This window comes from Cryphonectria parasitica (genome assembly GCF_011745365.1).
Source record: "Cryphonectria parasitica EP155 unplaced genomic scaffold M406scaffold_3, whole genome shotgun sequence".
Taxonomy (NCBI): Eukaryota; Fungi; Ascomycota; class Sordariomycetes; order Diaporthales; family Cryphonectriaceae; genus Cryphonectria; species Cryphonectria parasitica.
This window is the reverse complement of record NW_024468911.1, coordinates 1,312,075-1,325,106: the sequence shown is the minus strand read 5'-3', so window position 1 is coordinate 1,325,106 and position 13,032 is coordinate 1,312,075. Positions and strand designations below refer to the sequence as shown.

At 54.9% G+C, this 13,032-nt stretch overlaps 5 protein-coding genes across 5 annotated transcripts; 2 read left to right on the top strand and 3 right to left on the bottom strand.

The window, feature by feature from the left end:
- Positions 1-1,946: 1,946 nt before the first annotated feature.
- On the bottom strand, positions 1,947-4,409 carry M406DRAFT_287977 (zincin; the record flags this gene model as incomplete). The annotated part of the gene is made up of 4 exons (XM_040918769.1): positions 1,947-2,364; positions 2,442-3,853; positions 3,922-4,043; positions 4,109-4,409. 4 exons carry the CDS (start codon positions 4,407-4,409, stop codon positions 2,094-2,096), a joined length of 2,106 nt encoding a protein of 701 aa, XP_040777967.1. The 3' UTR covers positions 1,947-2,093.
- A 724-nt stretch (positions 4,410-5,133) lies between these two features.
- On the bottom strand, positions 5,134-6,288 carry M406DRAFT_101854 (uncharacterized protein). Its single transcript, XM_040914974.1, has 2 exons — positions 5,874-6,288; positions 5,134-5,747 (listed from the first exon to the last, which is right to left on the bottom strand). Exons 1-2 carry the CDS (start codon positions 6,052-6,054, stop codon positions 5,485-5,487), a joined length of 444 nt encoding a protein of 147 aa, XP_040777966.1. The 5' UTR covers positions 6,055-6,288; the 3' UTR covers positions 5,134-5,484.
- Positions 6,289-7,618: 1,330 nt separating this feature from the next.
- Positions 7,619-8,562, top strand: M406DRAFT_274460 (uncharacterized protein). The gene has a single exon (XM_040918222.1). The coding sequence runs from the start codon at positions 7,868-7,870 to the stop codon at positions 8,420-8,422; it is 555 nt and encodes a 184-aa protein (XP_040777965.1). The 5' UTR covers positions 7,619-7,867; the 3' UTR covers positions 8,423-8,562.
- Positions 8,563-8,830: 268 nt separating this feature from the next.
- Positions 8,831-9,463, top strand: M406DRAFT_39270 (uncharacterized protein; the record flags this gene model as incomplete). Its single annotated transcript, XM_040924096.1, has 2 exons — positions 8,831-8,924; positions 9,027-9,463. 2 exons carry the CDS (start codon positions 8,831-8,833, stop codon positions 9,461-9,463), a joined length of 531 nt encoding a protein of 176 aa, XP_040777964.1.
- A 243-nt stretch (positions 9,464-9,706) lies between these two features.
- Positions 9,707-12,393, bottom strand: M406DRAFT_345254 (DEAD-domain-containing protein; the record flags this gene model as incomplete). Its single annotated transcript, XM_040922059.1, has 2 exons — positions 9,707-12,172; positions 12,283-12,393. 2 exons carry the CDS (start codon positions 12,391-12,393, stop codon positions 9,857-9,859), a joined length of 2,427 nt encoding a protein of 808 aa, XP_040777963.1. The 3' UTR covers positions 9,707-9,856.
- Between the last annotated feature and the right edge of the window lie 639 nt (positions 12,394-13,032).

The window sequence follows — 13,032 nt, the reverse complement described above, 5'->3', positions numbered from 1 at the left end:
CTTACGTGTTGACCGCGAGGAAGCCTTGCGAGTGCCCGATGCCTTTCTTGTCGCTCTCTTGGCTGCAGGCTTCTTCCCCACAGGCTCTGGGGCGTCCGTCACCTCGGTATCCGCATGGGAAATCTCGGTCGCGCCGCTATCACGAGCCTTACGCGTCTTGGTGGCGCGCTTCTTCCGAGCTGGGGCCTCAGCAGCAATCTCCGTAGAGCCTTCCATCTCACTACTAGTTCTCTTCTTGCCCTTGGTCGGTCTCGGAGACGGAGGAGGGGATATTTCCTCCTTCTGCGCGGGTGGTTCATCCTCAAAAATTTCCACAACCTCGCTCTTCTTGGCGCGGGTCTTCTTCACACGGCTGACAGCTGGCTTCTTCCCTTTTGCAGTCTTTTTGGAGGCCTTTGACGCTGTCGTCATGTTGGACGCGGTAGTCATTACGCTATCGTCGATGTCGGCAGTCACATCCGCGACTGAGGTGAGATCCGAGATACCAGCCACAGACTGGAGGGAGAGTCTGGACGCTTTGGAGCTCCTAGCAGCTTTTGACTGTCCAGCCCTCTTAGGTGCCGGCTTGGAGCTGATGAGGCTGAAGAAACGACATTGCGGCCTACGGCTGTAGTGCTCATCCCTGTGCGGGGTCAGCATGAACAATTAGATAGATCAACATGTCGCAGCATAAGTGACTTACCAGGGCTTGTCGCTCTTCTCCCAATTGTCCAGTGAAAGCTGACAGTATGCGCAGGTGACGTTGTCCGCTGAGTCATTCAGAGGGGTGTACTTCCAGCCCGCCTCGACCAGCTGCGCGTGCACGCGTTAGCCTGCACTCGCCGTTAATTATAGAGCTCTTCCCAACCTACCTGTTTCGTCTTGCAGCTCCAGCCCTTCTTCCCCTCGTGTGGCCACCTGCCAGCGAAAGTTGCCTTCCTAGCTTCGACCATCAGCGGGTCTCGCGGGTCCTCCATTGCGTAGGTCCCGAGTTCCGCCTCGACCGCAGCAGTGATCGCCCACCCACACTCGGGCGAGTGCTTGAGGTGCTCGTCGAGAGGGCTGTCGTTCTCCTCCCATCCGTCGAGGGCCTTGCTGCACAGGAAACACGTCGCATTGTCCGGGTGCCTGTGGTTTGGCTGGAAGATGAAGCCGGCGTTGGCCATCTGTTTTTGCGCCGTTGGTAAGTCAGTCAGCCGGCCACACAGCAAGCGAGGAGAAGCATGCGCCAGTAAACAAGAAGGGTGGGGGGGTTTCAAGAGGAGGAGAATTTGAACTCACGCCTTCCGGTGTGAGAGACTTGTGCGGCCATGACAGGGTCTGGGGCGCCGTGAAGGACGCCAGGCGATTCTGGTATGTAAGGTAGTCATCCATATCATCGGAAGCCATTGCTACCTCGTTCCTCTCGCCGTCCGAACAAAGCCCGTCGCGCTTGTAGCCGTGGTCAAAATCAAGCCGAAGTACTTGTTACGTATCGCGGTGTGGCGGGGAACGCGTGGTAGACTTCGGACCGGTAGAGTCGGGCGTGTAATGAGCTATGAGCGCGTGACGGGTTGCAAGATTTCTCTAATGCAGATGTGATGATGGTTACTGTATGCAGAATACAACAGACTCTCCAAGGCGCGATGTCGTCAGTTCGGATTCTTTTCGTTGCCTCGTCTGGACGCAGCGTCCAGAATCGCGTCGCAGAAGCGGAGTACGAGCTAGAGTTGCAGGGGCGGGAAGAAAACAATGGGCGCCGGGGCGCTTAGCAACACTATTGGGTCAGCTGCCGGAATGTAAACACAGGCCCTGGACCCACTGAAACGTCAATTACCGGAGTCAGGCACAAGCTCCTGGGAGCCTTAGCTCGAACCGAAGTTGACCCGCATATTCCCAAGCATCAGCATAAGTCGTTTCGATAGGTGAATTGAGCTCTCGCAAGGGGCAGCCCTGAACAGCATTAATCTACGTATGGTCTCTTGTTTAAGAATCCCATCTTTTTTTTTCTTTTCTTTTCTTTCTTTCTTAATCATTTTTCAAGTCCCCCTTGTTCAACCATCTGCTAACTCAGATGCTATGCTGCTTAAGTTCAACAGACATATTTTTCTTCTTCCTCTCTCCGGCGTCCCAAATCAGGCAGTAATGCCCAGGTCTTTGTAGAATGCCTCATTGTTGGGCTTGCGGCCCAGAAATTGCTCCAAGGTCGTCATCTCCTCCTGGCTGCCGCCCTTCTCCAGTACGGTGTGCCTGTACCGCCGGCCCTCCTTCTCGTTCATCGGGTCCGCCTTGAATACGCTGTAGAACATGTCCGTGGAATAGACCAACGAGAAAAGGTAGCCATAGTAACCCGCATCGTATCCCCCTATGAGGTGGCCAAAGGTGGCGGGCCCGTTACCCCAGGTGCTGTCGGGATAGACATGTTAGCAATGCGATCTAGAGAGCCACATACCCGAGTACAGACAAAAGGGAAGACAACTCACCTCGGCTCGCCTTGTGCCTCCGGTCCTGTGAATCCGACAATTTCCGTCCTGAGCTCGTTGTAGAGCTTGCTCGGTTCCAGGCTCTTGACCTCCTCATGGCTCTTAGGGCTGTGGACAGCCATGTCGAAGATACCAAAGTGCAGCTGTCGCAGGTTGAACAGCGCGCCGTTGACGTTCTTGGTTGCCACTAGCTTCTCGACCAGGTCATCAGGGATCTTCTCTCCCGTCTCGTAATGGCCCGACAGAGACGTGATCTGGCTGGGGGTCCAGCACCAGTTCTCCAGCATCTGCGAAGGTGCCTCGACAAAGTCCCTGACTGTGGCGGTTCCGTGGAAGCGAGAGAACTTGACGCGGCCCGCGAGGTCGTGGATACCGTGGCCAAGTTCGTGAAAGAGGGTGACCACCTCGTCGTGCTTGAGCAGGCTGGGCTTCTTGGGCGTAGGCTTCGAGAAGTTGCAGACAAGCGCGGTCGCGGGGTACCGTCGAGAGCCATCTGCGTTCTGGAAGCCAGGCTGGATGTTGAAGTTGGCCGCATGCCCGTACTTGCCCTGCCGGGGGTGCATGTCCAAGTAGAGGTAGCCAACGAAGCCGCCCCCCTCGCTCTGGTCGTCCCAGACAGAGAACATGATCACGTCCTCGTGCCAGATGACGTCTTCCGCCTTGCCGGTGGGACTAATCTTGGCCCGGTCCTCAGCCTTCAGCTCCACAAAGACGAGGCCAAAGATCTTCTCAAAGATATTCAGCATCCCCGACACTGTCTGCTGAAGGGGGAAATAATCGGCGATCTTGTTCTCGTCGATGTTGTATTCCTTCTCGATCATGATGCGGTCGTAGAAGCGGGCATCCCACAGGTAGTATTTGCCGTCAAAGGGCTCACCACGAGCCTCGAGGTCGGCCTTCTTGATCTCCAGGAGGTGTTTCTTCTCCTTCTCCCCGCCTGCTACCAGGCGCTGCCGCAGATCGCCCAGGAAGTCGTTGACGACCTTGGACGTCTTGGCCATCTTGTCCTCGAGTCTGAAGGAGGCATGATCAGGGTAGCCGAGGAGGCGAGCAGCCTCGTCTCGCAGGACAATGGCCTCCTTGAACAAGGCCGCGTTCTGATTGCACTTATTCTCGTTTTCGATGAATACCTTGCGTCTCGTCTCGGCATTTTTGGCGAACTTCATCGTGGGGAAGAGGTCTGGGTATTTGAAGCTGACACGAAGCTTGCCCTCGTTCTCGTCGGTTCCCTTGTCCCAGGTTTCCACCAGGTCCTCAGGCACGCCGTCCAGCTCTTCCTTGGTGAAATAGAGGCCGCCCTTTTCCTCATTTAGGTTCTTCTGGAACTCGATCTGGATCTGCGAGAGCCTCTTCTTGATCTCTTTGAAGCGGTCTCTCTTTGGGCCCTCGGGCAGGGAAAGGCCGTTCCGGATCTGAAAGGTCGCCCGCCCGTCAGTTATACCGCGTTCCCATTCGTCATGCGCGTCATGCCTGCACTTACGTAGCTCTTCCTCTCCTTCTCGAGCAGACGCAAGCTCTCTGGGTCAAGGTTCAGCGTGTCCTTCTTCTGGAAGACAGCGTCCACGATCTTGAACACATCCTCTCTCATGCCCATCTCGATTGCTGTGCATCCCCCGCAGTCAGTACAACGCGCGCAATCCGACTGTCACAGGAAGGAGAGAACCTACAGAACTCATCAAGGATCGTCTCTGCCTCTGTGCTCGCATTCCGGAGCTCCTCATCGCTCGAGACATACTGATAGAACCCCAACACCCGGCTGCTAAGGGCCGACTGATTCTCCTCATAGATCTGCGGCAAGATGACATTTTCAAAAGTGGTCTTGGCGGCATCCCCAGCAGAGATCTCGGCGACCAATTTGTCCAGCACGGAGCGGGTCTTCTCGCACAGGGCCTTGGTGTCGGACACGATGTCGTCCTTGGTCCCAATGAAGGTGGGTGGGGCCTGCGGGGGGCTCGTGTACTTGGCCATCATGTGCTGTGGAATGTCCGATGCGGGTCTAAAGGTCGAGTATAGACGGGCGAGGATAGGATACTGGGCAATACGAGCTGTGAGCAGGGAGGAGGGAGAAGAGAAGGGCCGCAGGTGGGTTCCGAGCAAGAGAATGCGCGGAACAGCTCGTGGGGCAGCCAGGATGAGGGCGATGAGGAGAACAAGGAGGGAGAGGACGGAGAGGAGGGTGAGGCGGGGGCCCGAGTATTTATGATGAAGTGGCCTGCGTCCGGAGGCTCCTGCTGCAGTGGGAGGGGCCAGTTTGCTGCTGCTGGTGGGACGATATGAGTTTCCGGGCATGGAGGGGGACGCCGTTCTAGGTGTGTGAGAAGGTTGCGGGGTGCTGTTGGTGCTGAGGGAGCTACAGCTCGTAGTACTTACTGCTGCCACTAATTCGGACTTAGTACTACGGCACGTACCATGCAGTACCCCTCAATTAGTGATGAATTGCTCGAGCGGGAGGTTGGCAGGGGGTGGCAGGGGTCAGGGGTCACAAGCCCACTCTCCTCCGCAAAGCCGGGTGTGATGTGAGGTTGCTGCTGTTGTGCAGTTTCCTAACGCACAACACTTCGCTGGGAATACTTGGTTTCGATGAGGTGGAATGCAGAGGCCAACAAATTTTGGGACGTTATGGACAAGACCATCTAGACATACACGCAAGACTTCCATCTTCCTCACGGGCTTGAGATATGGGGCTTGCGGGCGGTTGGAATTGGTGCGTTCCGATGTCTGAAGGAACTATCATATTCGATGCTATCATTGGGCTAAACCTCCAATCAATCCAGGAATACCCAACACATCACCGCAAAAAGACCGTGAAACTGAAAAGAACACTGGCCCAATCACTCCGTCAAAACTTTATACAGTAATGTGTGTGTGCTAATGCCGTAGCACACGATGCAGCAACCTCCCTGCTTCTTCCCCTCTGCCGTACCGTCTTTGTTTTTGTTTGGTATCTTATGAATTCGTTCTTCGTCCTCCCATTCCTACTCCCCTAGCTCTCCGTCCTTGATCCTTGCCACGGACAGCCCGAGAATGCCTCATTGACCGGTCATCAGTTGGCCAGAATGGTACGGACTAGCTCGGTGTAGTTGACCTGGCCCGAGCTAGTGTCGACAGCCTTGAGCAGCTCGTCGACCTCCTCGTCCGACATCTTCTCGCCCAGGTTGGTCAGAATGTACTTGAGCTGACCGACGCCGATAAAGCCCGTCATGTCCTTGTCGAACACCTGGAAGCCGCGGCAGTACTCGTCGGGCTCGCCCGGGTCGCGGAAGCCGCCGGGGCGGTTCAGCACGCGCTGGAAGGTCTCGAAGTCGACTGTTTGGGTTGAGGAATGGTAAAGTCAGCCCCACGCGCCCCTTCATGTCTCTTCTCTTCTTGTTTCTTTCTTCTCGCGTTCGCATTGATTTCGTGCAGGCGAGGCATCGTGTGGTCTGAACTCACAGTCACCCTGTACGCTCTCCTCCAGCTGGTGGATCTCGGCCATGGTTGGGTTTTGGCCGCATGCGCGCAGCAGGTCGCCGAGGTTATCGAGGGAGACACGGCCATTGCCGCGCTTGTCAAACAACGAGAAAGCCTCCTTGTAGTTGGTAGAAGCCTGCGCGTCGTAATTAGAAGAAGCCATTTCGAATGTTGGTTGTTGTGTATTATTGATTGTTGGTGCAAATGAAGGCGGCGGGTGGGCACGGTAGGAGTTGGGGTATCACGATGCTTCAGGTGCAGCAGCCGATGCAGAGTGGAAATGAAAGAATCTGTATGTGTGTATGTGTGTGATATGATTTCGATACAGTTGTGGTTGATGTTGGCTGACAGAAAGGTAAAGGAAAATGGTCGGGAAGGAATGGAAGCAAGTGATTGGTGAGGGTGCAGAGCAAGGCAGTGGCAATGGCGACAGTGGTGGTTCGTTGTGTTTGGCTGTTGTGTTTTTTGACGGTGGCTGGGCTGACGGGCTGGCTGGCTGGCTAAGCTGGGCTGGGCTGGGTTTCTCGGCGAGCGGCGAAAGTTGGAGATGGGATCACAAGCCTGAACCCGACCAGAAAGCGGACCAGGAACAACCCAGGCACAGGCACAAGCGGCAGCACCGCGCTTCCCTCTGGGCCGGTTGCCAGTTGCGACGGCGTCAACACACCAACACACCCGCGTCAACAACAGCGCTCCCGCACACTAGCAGGCCGTGCCGTCCTTTGCACCCCAGTGAGACCTGCACCAGCCACCAGCCACCACTGTCACCCTTTTTCTCGCCTACCAAACCATACCACACAGTGATCAATCATTCTCCCCCCCACGGAGTCAGATCGGCAGGATTGTTGGGGGCGATGGGGTAGTAGTGCATTGCAGCAAAAGGAAGCAGAGGGACGAACGAGCACTTACCATTCTGGGCGGGATTGATGTGCTAGTGGGGGTACCTTCTCTGAGGACTGAGGACTGAAAATCGAGTTTGACGAGGTTGATGAGGGTTGGCGATGATGTTTTATGGAGGAGTCTAAGTTACACCTTCATAAATAAAACAGGACGAGGAAAAGAAAAGAGCGGTCTCTGCCCCGGCCCCCTTCCCCCCCTTCAACCTATTGTCCATTTTTAATGGGGCGCCGCCTCGCCCAACAACCTGGTCTGTGCTGTTCATGCGCAGCTCGGCGCGAGTTTCCAATTGCTTGCATGGACACTGACCTACTTGCTCTTGACGCGCGATAACACAGTTACTGTTCCATGCTATGCATCTGGGCGCCTCAGCGCAGAGACCCCACTTGCCCCCACTCTTTCTCTGTGGTGGGCTGGCAGCGTCATGCTCCTCCCTGCTTTGACGCATCTTGCATACTTCTCAAGAGTGAAGCTGATGCTTTGGACATGTTCTCGATCAAGAGCTGGTTGGTCCCATGGGTTGCGGACGATCTGTACTATAGTGCTGCTGCTTCCTTGCACTACTTATGAGATGTAAAGTACCTTACACTACCGACTTCCTCTAGGTACCTTAGGATGCGCACCACCGCTAGTGGTTCAAGGTATACCATTGCAGTAATTCGTGCTAAGTGAACTTTCCCAGGTTGATGTGATGGCCTGCCCCCTTCCCGACACCCATCAAAGATCATTCCCACACCACATTCACAGTCATCATGTCGCTCTCACCTCTCCCCGTCTCTACTCAGCCTACCTCGGTGGCATCCGAGGATGACGAGATGCTGCCGACAGTGCAGTTCACGAACATTCGAGAGCTCTACCAGAAGGTTGATAGCATTGCCAGGGACATCGACTTCATCATTGTCACACATGTTACACCTGCTGATTTCAGACTCCTCGAGGATCATCATGAACCTCACCGTAAGCTCCGCTTTCGCCGGTACGATGCTGATGTAGAGATTCTCTTCGTGGTTATCCCTCGCAGACTTCATGAAGTCCTCCATCTTCAGCTCAACTCAATCTACACCGAGAAACTTGTTCATATGGGTTTGAGACGCGAGTGGCAAACAGGCGGTGCGACTACATATTACGAAAGAAGTGGGAATCATGGTGGGCGCCGTAGTGGACAAGGTGATTCTACTGGTGGCCCATTTCCAGAACGCAGTGCAGAAGACGCCTGCCCTACCCTCGTTATCGAAGCTGGGTATTCCGAGTCTCTGCAACGCTTACGCAACGATATGCAGTGGTGGTTCTCTGCATCCAACCATGGCGTTAAGATTGTGTTGCTAGTCAAATTCGATCCTAGACGACAGGAGATTCTTCTCGAGAAATGGGAAGAAGAACCTCGAGGCCAGCGACCTGGAGCAGCCACAACCCGATCTATGGGATCGTTAGCACCAGTCAAGCGACAAACGGTTACTATCACGAAGGACCCAACCAGTCCAGATACTTATAACGTTGCTAGAGGCGCATTGGTATTGTCTTTCAGACTTCTGTTTCTTCGAGACCCAAACCCTGGAGAGGGAGACATCGTTTTCAGCATCCAGGATCTGGAAGAAATTGCCCAAAGCGTGTGGCGAGCTCTTCCACGCAGCTAATTAGAAGTCGGCATGGACATGGTCGCAGTTCACCACTCTCTACAACACCCAGGGAGTAATTTTCTCAGTTCCCCAATAAAGCAGTACATACTGTACTATTCAGTGTGCAAATTGAAATCAGCTGTACTCTAATAAATTAAATGTCAAACAAACAAACAAATGCTGGAATCCAAGCAAGCATTGTCTGTAATCAGTACTATTTCAAAGAGAAAATTGGGCAGAACGATAGAACAAAAATCCAGTTCACGTACGTATATTACTCAGGTGCCCAAAGTGATAAGATTAATCCCTGGGGTTTGTACATTTACCAGAGTTTCAACCAAAACACAACAACCAACATCACAACAGGTGCAACACTTGATCATCATCACCATCTCTTTCTCTTGACACACTACTTCGTCGCCCGTCATGAGTACCGAGGCCTCCATGAAGACGTTCTTCTCGTCCAAATATATCGCCGTCGTGGGCGCAAGTTCCAATACGGCCAAATTCGGCCACAAGAGTAAGCCTGACCTTGACCTGCCTTTCTTCCAACGAACAGACCCGACAACAAATCTCAACTGACTCACCACTCTCTTCTTCCCACCCTCTCTCCACCCACCAGTCTTCGCCTGGTATCTCCACCATAACATCCCAGCCATCCCAATCAACCCAGCCGCCCCCCACATCACCGTCCCCTCCCTCCCAGACCCCACCAACAACAACCAGCCCAGCGAGATCCCCACCGTCCCATCCCTCTCCGCCCTCCCCCACCCCCGCGAGACCTCTGTCAGCATCATCACCCCGCCCCCCGTCACCCTCCAGGTCCTCGAGGAGGCCAAGCGCCTCGGCGTCCCCTCTGTCTGGCTGCAGCCCGGCACCTTTGACGACGCCGTGCTCGAATACGCGCGCCGCGGGGAGGGTGAGCTGGCCGAGAGCGAGGCCGACGGCATGGGGTTCCAGAGCGTGGTTGCTGGCTTTGGGGGTGGCACGAGGGGTCATGAGGGGTGGTGTGTGCTTGTGGATGGGGAGAGGGGACTGAGGGCTGTTGGGAAGTTGTAGATGCATTGGGCGACGACAGACGGGCGGGCAGGCGGGCGGACGGATGGGGCAAAAGGGAGACGGTTGGTGTCAGTCAAATATGCCTTCCGTATGGAAGGATGGGGCTGTGCGAGAAGGGCACGAACGATGATAGAGCCTGTGTCATTCGATCAAGCATCCTATCAGGGAGAATAATTGCTCGCAATTGATTTCGGACGTTCTGCTGAACGCTGCGAGACTCTGTGCCTACAGCGTTATCATATTCAGGTACCTCGGCACTGGAAAGTTTCATAGGATGCACACAAGGTCACTGCCACACCTCGAACCACCTTCACCAATGGCGGGCAAGTGCACTCGATTGAGGTTGCAAGGCTCAGAAAATCCATATACCATGCGATCATTGTCCCAATCTTCTTATCCATCCAACAGTCCAGCAGCCAGGGCCTCGAGATCCTCGAGCGTCTCCGGCTCCTCGGCCATCTCGATGACCTTCTTGCCCTTCTTCTTCTTGGCCTTCTTCCTCCTGACCTCCTCCTCATCCGAGTCGTCCTGGAACCACTTCTTCGCCTTCTTCGTCCTCGGCTCTCTGTCCTCCTCGTCCTCCTCCGAGCCCGCACTTCCAGGACCACCAGCGATAGGCAACGATTGGAGCAGCGCAAGCGGATCCTCTTCGTCCCCGTCTGCGTCCTCCAGTTGTGCCACGGGCCCGGCAGGGCCAGCACCCTCGCCCCGCTCCATCTTCTCGAGCATCTTTCGCCGTTCCCTCTTCTCCTTGCGCTTCTGTCTCGCGAGCTCCTTGTCTTCGACGTCCGCCTCGGCCACCTTGCCGCTCTCGCCCTCGACAAACTGCCGACGCAGCTCCTCCACAGGGCCTTGTGCCTTGAAGCCCTCCTCGTCGATGAGCTCGTAGATCGGGTGCGCGTTGCCCTCGTCGTCGAACACGAGCTTCTGACCGTGGCCCTTGAACTTGAGCAGCTTCTTCTTGGACGTCAGCAGCTTCTCGCGGCGCTTCGAGTCCACAATCAGCTGCTGGTCCCCGCCAAGGTCGACCACCTTGGGCTGTGCATCGTCTCCGCCGCGACCACTGCGCTTCGCTGCGGCCTGGTCCAGATCTTCATCGTTCAGGACGCGTTTCGCCTTGAAGAAGTCGGCTTCTTCGTCATCGTCGTCGTCGTCCCCATCGCCAACCATCTTGCGGTAGTGGCTCGACAGGACGTCCTGGTTCGTTCGTTCGAACATCTTCTGCACCTTTGTTCGGACTTCCTCTTTGCCCTTTGGTTTCCTGCCCTCGTCGTCTGATTCGTCTTCTGACCCGCTCGACTGTGCCATCCTTGGTGCGTTTTTGAGTTTCTTGATGTCTTCACCCTTCTGGAACTTGATCTGTGGTGTACCCGGCAGACCTAGACTGGATGCGTATCCGTCCAAGTCCAGCTTCTTCATATCGAACACCTCCTTGTCCTTCTGGAGGTATATCGAGCGGACGTAGGTGACGAATGCCTTCTGTGCCAGGTATTTGATGTCCGGCTGCTTGAATGCCATGCTTTGCAGCTGGTTCCTGATGCTCTTCTTCTTGTGGTCCTTCACGTTGGTCCTCTGTAGGGGGATTTTCTTGTGCTCCAGCCTCTTTATCATGCCTTCTTCCTCACTCGGGTCGAGGAACAAAACTGCCCGTCCCTTGCTCTGATACCTGGCTGTCCGGCCGACCCTATGGATGTATGTATCCGCGTCTTCAGGGCAGTCCACCTGGATGACCCAGTCGACTGCAGGGAAGTCCACACCTCGTGCCACCACATCCGTGGCAAACAGGCAGGCGTGCTTCGCCGATGTGAACCTCTGGGTGACCTGCAACCGTGCCTCCTGTTTTTGTCGCCCGTGCAGATGTAGCAGGGGAATACCAGGTTGTAGCTGACGGAATGTCTCGTATACGAATCGCACCTGCTTGCCAGACGACAAAAACACGACCGTCTTGCTCTTTAGGCTTGATCGTATGAAGCCGTACAATGTGTCCAACTTCTCGGGAAGCGGTGTGACAATATACGACTGCTCGAGCGTGCTCGGTGTTGCTGTCTCCGCGGCCTCATGGACTGACACATACTCCGGGTCCTTCAGACTCAATCTGGCCAGGTCCGAGACCTTCTTGCTCTGGGTGGCGCTGAACAGCAGAGTCTGTCTCTCCTTGGGAAGGTGCTCAACCAGGGCATCCACCGCGTGCTGGAAGCCCATGTCCATGATGCGGTCCGCCTCGTCGAGCACTAGGATCTGCAGGTCGGACACGTTGAGGCCAAAGCTCTGGTCGAGGTGCTGCAGCATGCGGCCGGGAGTGCAGACGAGGATATTCATCCGATCAATGCGCTCTGCCTCCTCTTTCAGGCTCTTGCCGCCGATGACCAGGCCGGCGGAGTAGTCATGGTAACGTCCAATCTTGCGCAGGACGTCAAAGATCTGGACGGCTAGCTCACGGGTGGGCGAGATGATGAGGGCGCCCAGGCCGTCGACATTGTTGGTCCACCGGGCGTGATAGAGCTTCTCGAGAACAGGAATTAGGAAGGCGAGCGTCTTGCCACTGCCAGTCCTTGCGGCGGCGAGGAGGTCGTTGCCCTTGAGAGCGGAGGGAATGGCGCGGGCTTGGACATCGGTAAGGGTATCAAAGTGGGAGGCTCGCAGGCCGGATGCGGTGGCTTCGCAGATGGGGAGATCGGTAAAACTCTTGACGGGGGCAGCCTTGGGATCCTGGCATAAGAGATATGAGCATGAGACATCACATTCTTGGGGTTTTGTAGTGTTCTGTAGGATGGGGGTATTGTTGAAGGGACCTTGAATTGAAGAGAGGGACGACTTACAAATTCGTCAATCGCCTTTTTCAGCCTGTCATGATCATCGTTCTCCCTTTTTCTCTTCAGGACCTTGCCTTCTGAAGACCTTTTCGGTCTTGCTCTGGCTCGCGCAGGCATACTGTGGTCTGTACTTGTTGTCTCGCGAGTTGAAAGAGTGCGAGGCCAGAAAAATTTCCAAGAGGGCGAATGCAACTGTACCGTACTATGAGGTTCTCGAAACTTTTTTGCGGCAGGCATTGCAGCGATAAAGATCTTGTTGTCCGGGAGGCCGCTAGCAGGCATCACTGGCGGCTCAAGTACTCGGGACATCCAATTGCGGTTTGTTTACGGCAAGATCGTTTGTCACTGTGAGTTCGGCATCCACCTTAGGACGAGCGCTATGTCTCCCGAACCCAGTTCAGCAGGGGGGGGGGCTACTGTATAGAATAGACGATCGTCTTTTGCTATGGGCAGCCTGGCAATACAAGATGTTTTTTTTTTGACCCTGAAGATGATGAGGTCTCTACGAATGATTCGACATCGAAGGACCTCAGACGACGATAATCACTGTGGTAAGTAGCCTTTCACCGAAGGTTGATGTATGGAGGGAAAAGAATAAGATCATCCGCTTGGGAACGTGCAGCAATTTCATTCGTTTTGAGAGAACGAAAAAAAGAAAAGAAAACAAAACAGGGAGAGGGAAAAGAGGACTGGGAAATATTCAGATAGATAGAGAGAGAGAGAGAGAGAGAAAGAAAGAAAGAGAGCCAATCAAAG

Excerpts from the sequence above, each read along its gene's own strand:
- M406DRAFT_101854 (XM_040914974.1), bottom strand. The coding sequence starts at position 6,054 with ATGGCTTCTTCTAATTACGACGCGCAGGCTTCTACCAACTACAAGGAG. Across the intron at positions 5,748-5,873 it reads GGAGAGCGTACAGGGTGACT|TCGACTTCGAGACCTTCCAG; the intron begins GTGAGTTCAGAC and ends CAACCCAAACAG.
- M406DRAFT_274460 (XM_040918222.1), top strand. The coding sequence starts at position 7,868 with ATGGGTTTGAGACGCGAGTGGCAAACAGGCGGTGCGACTACATATTAC.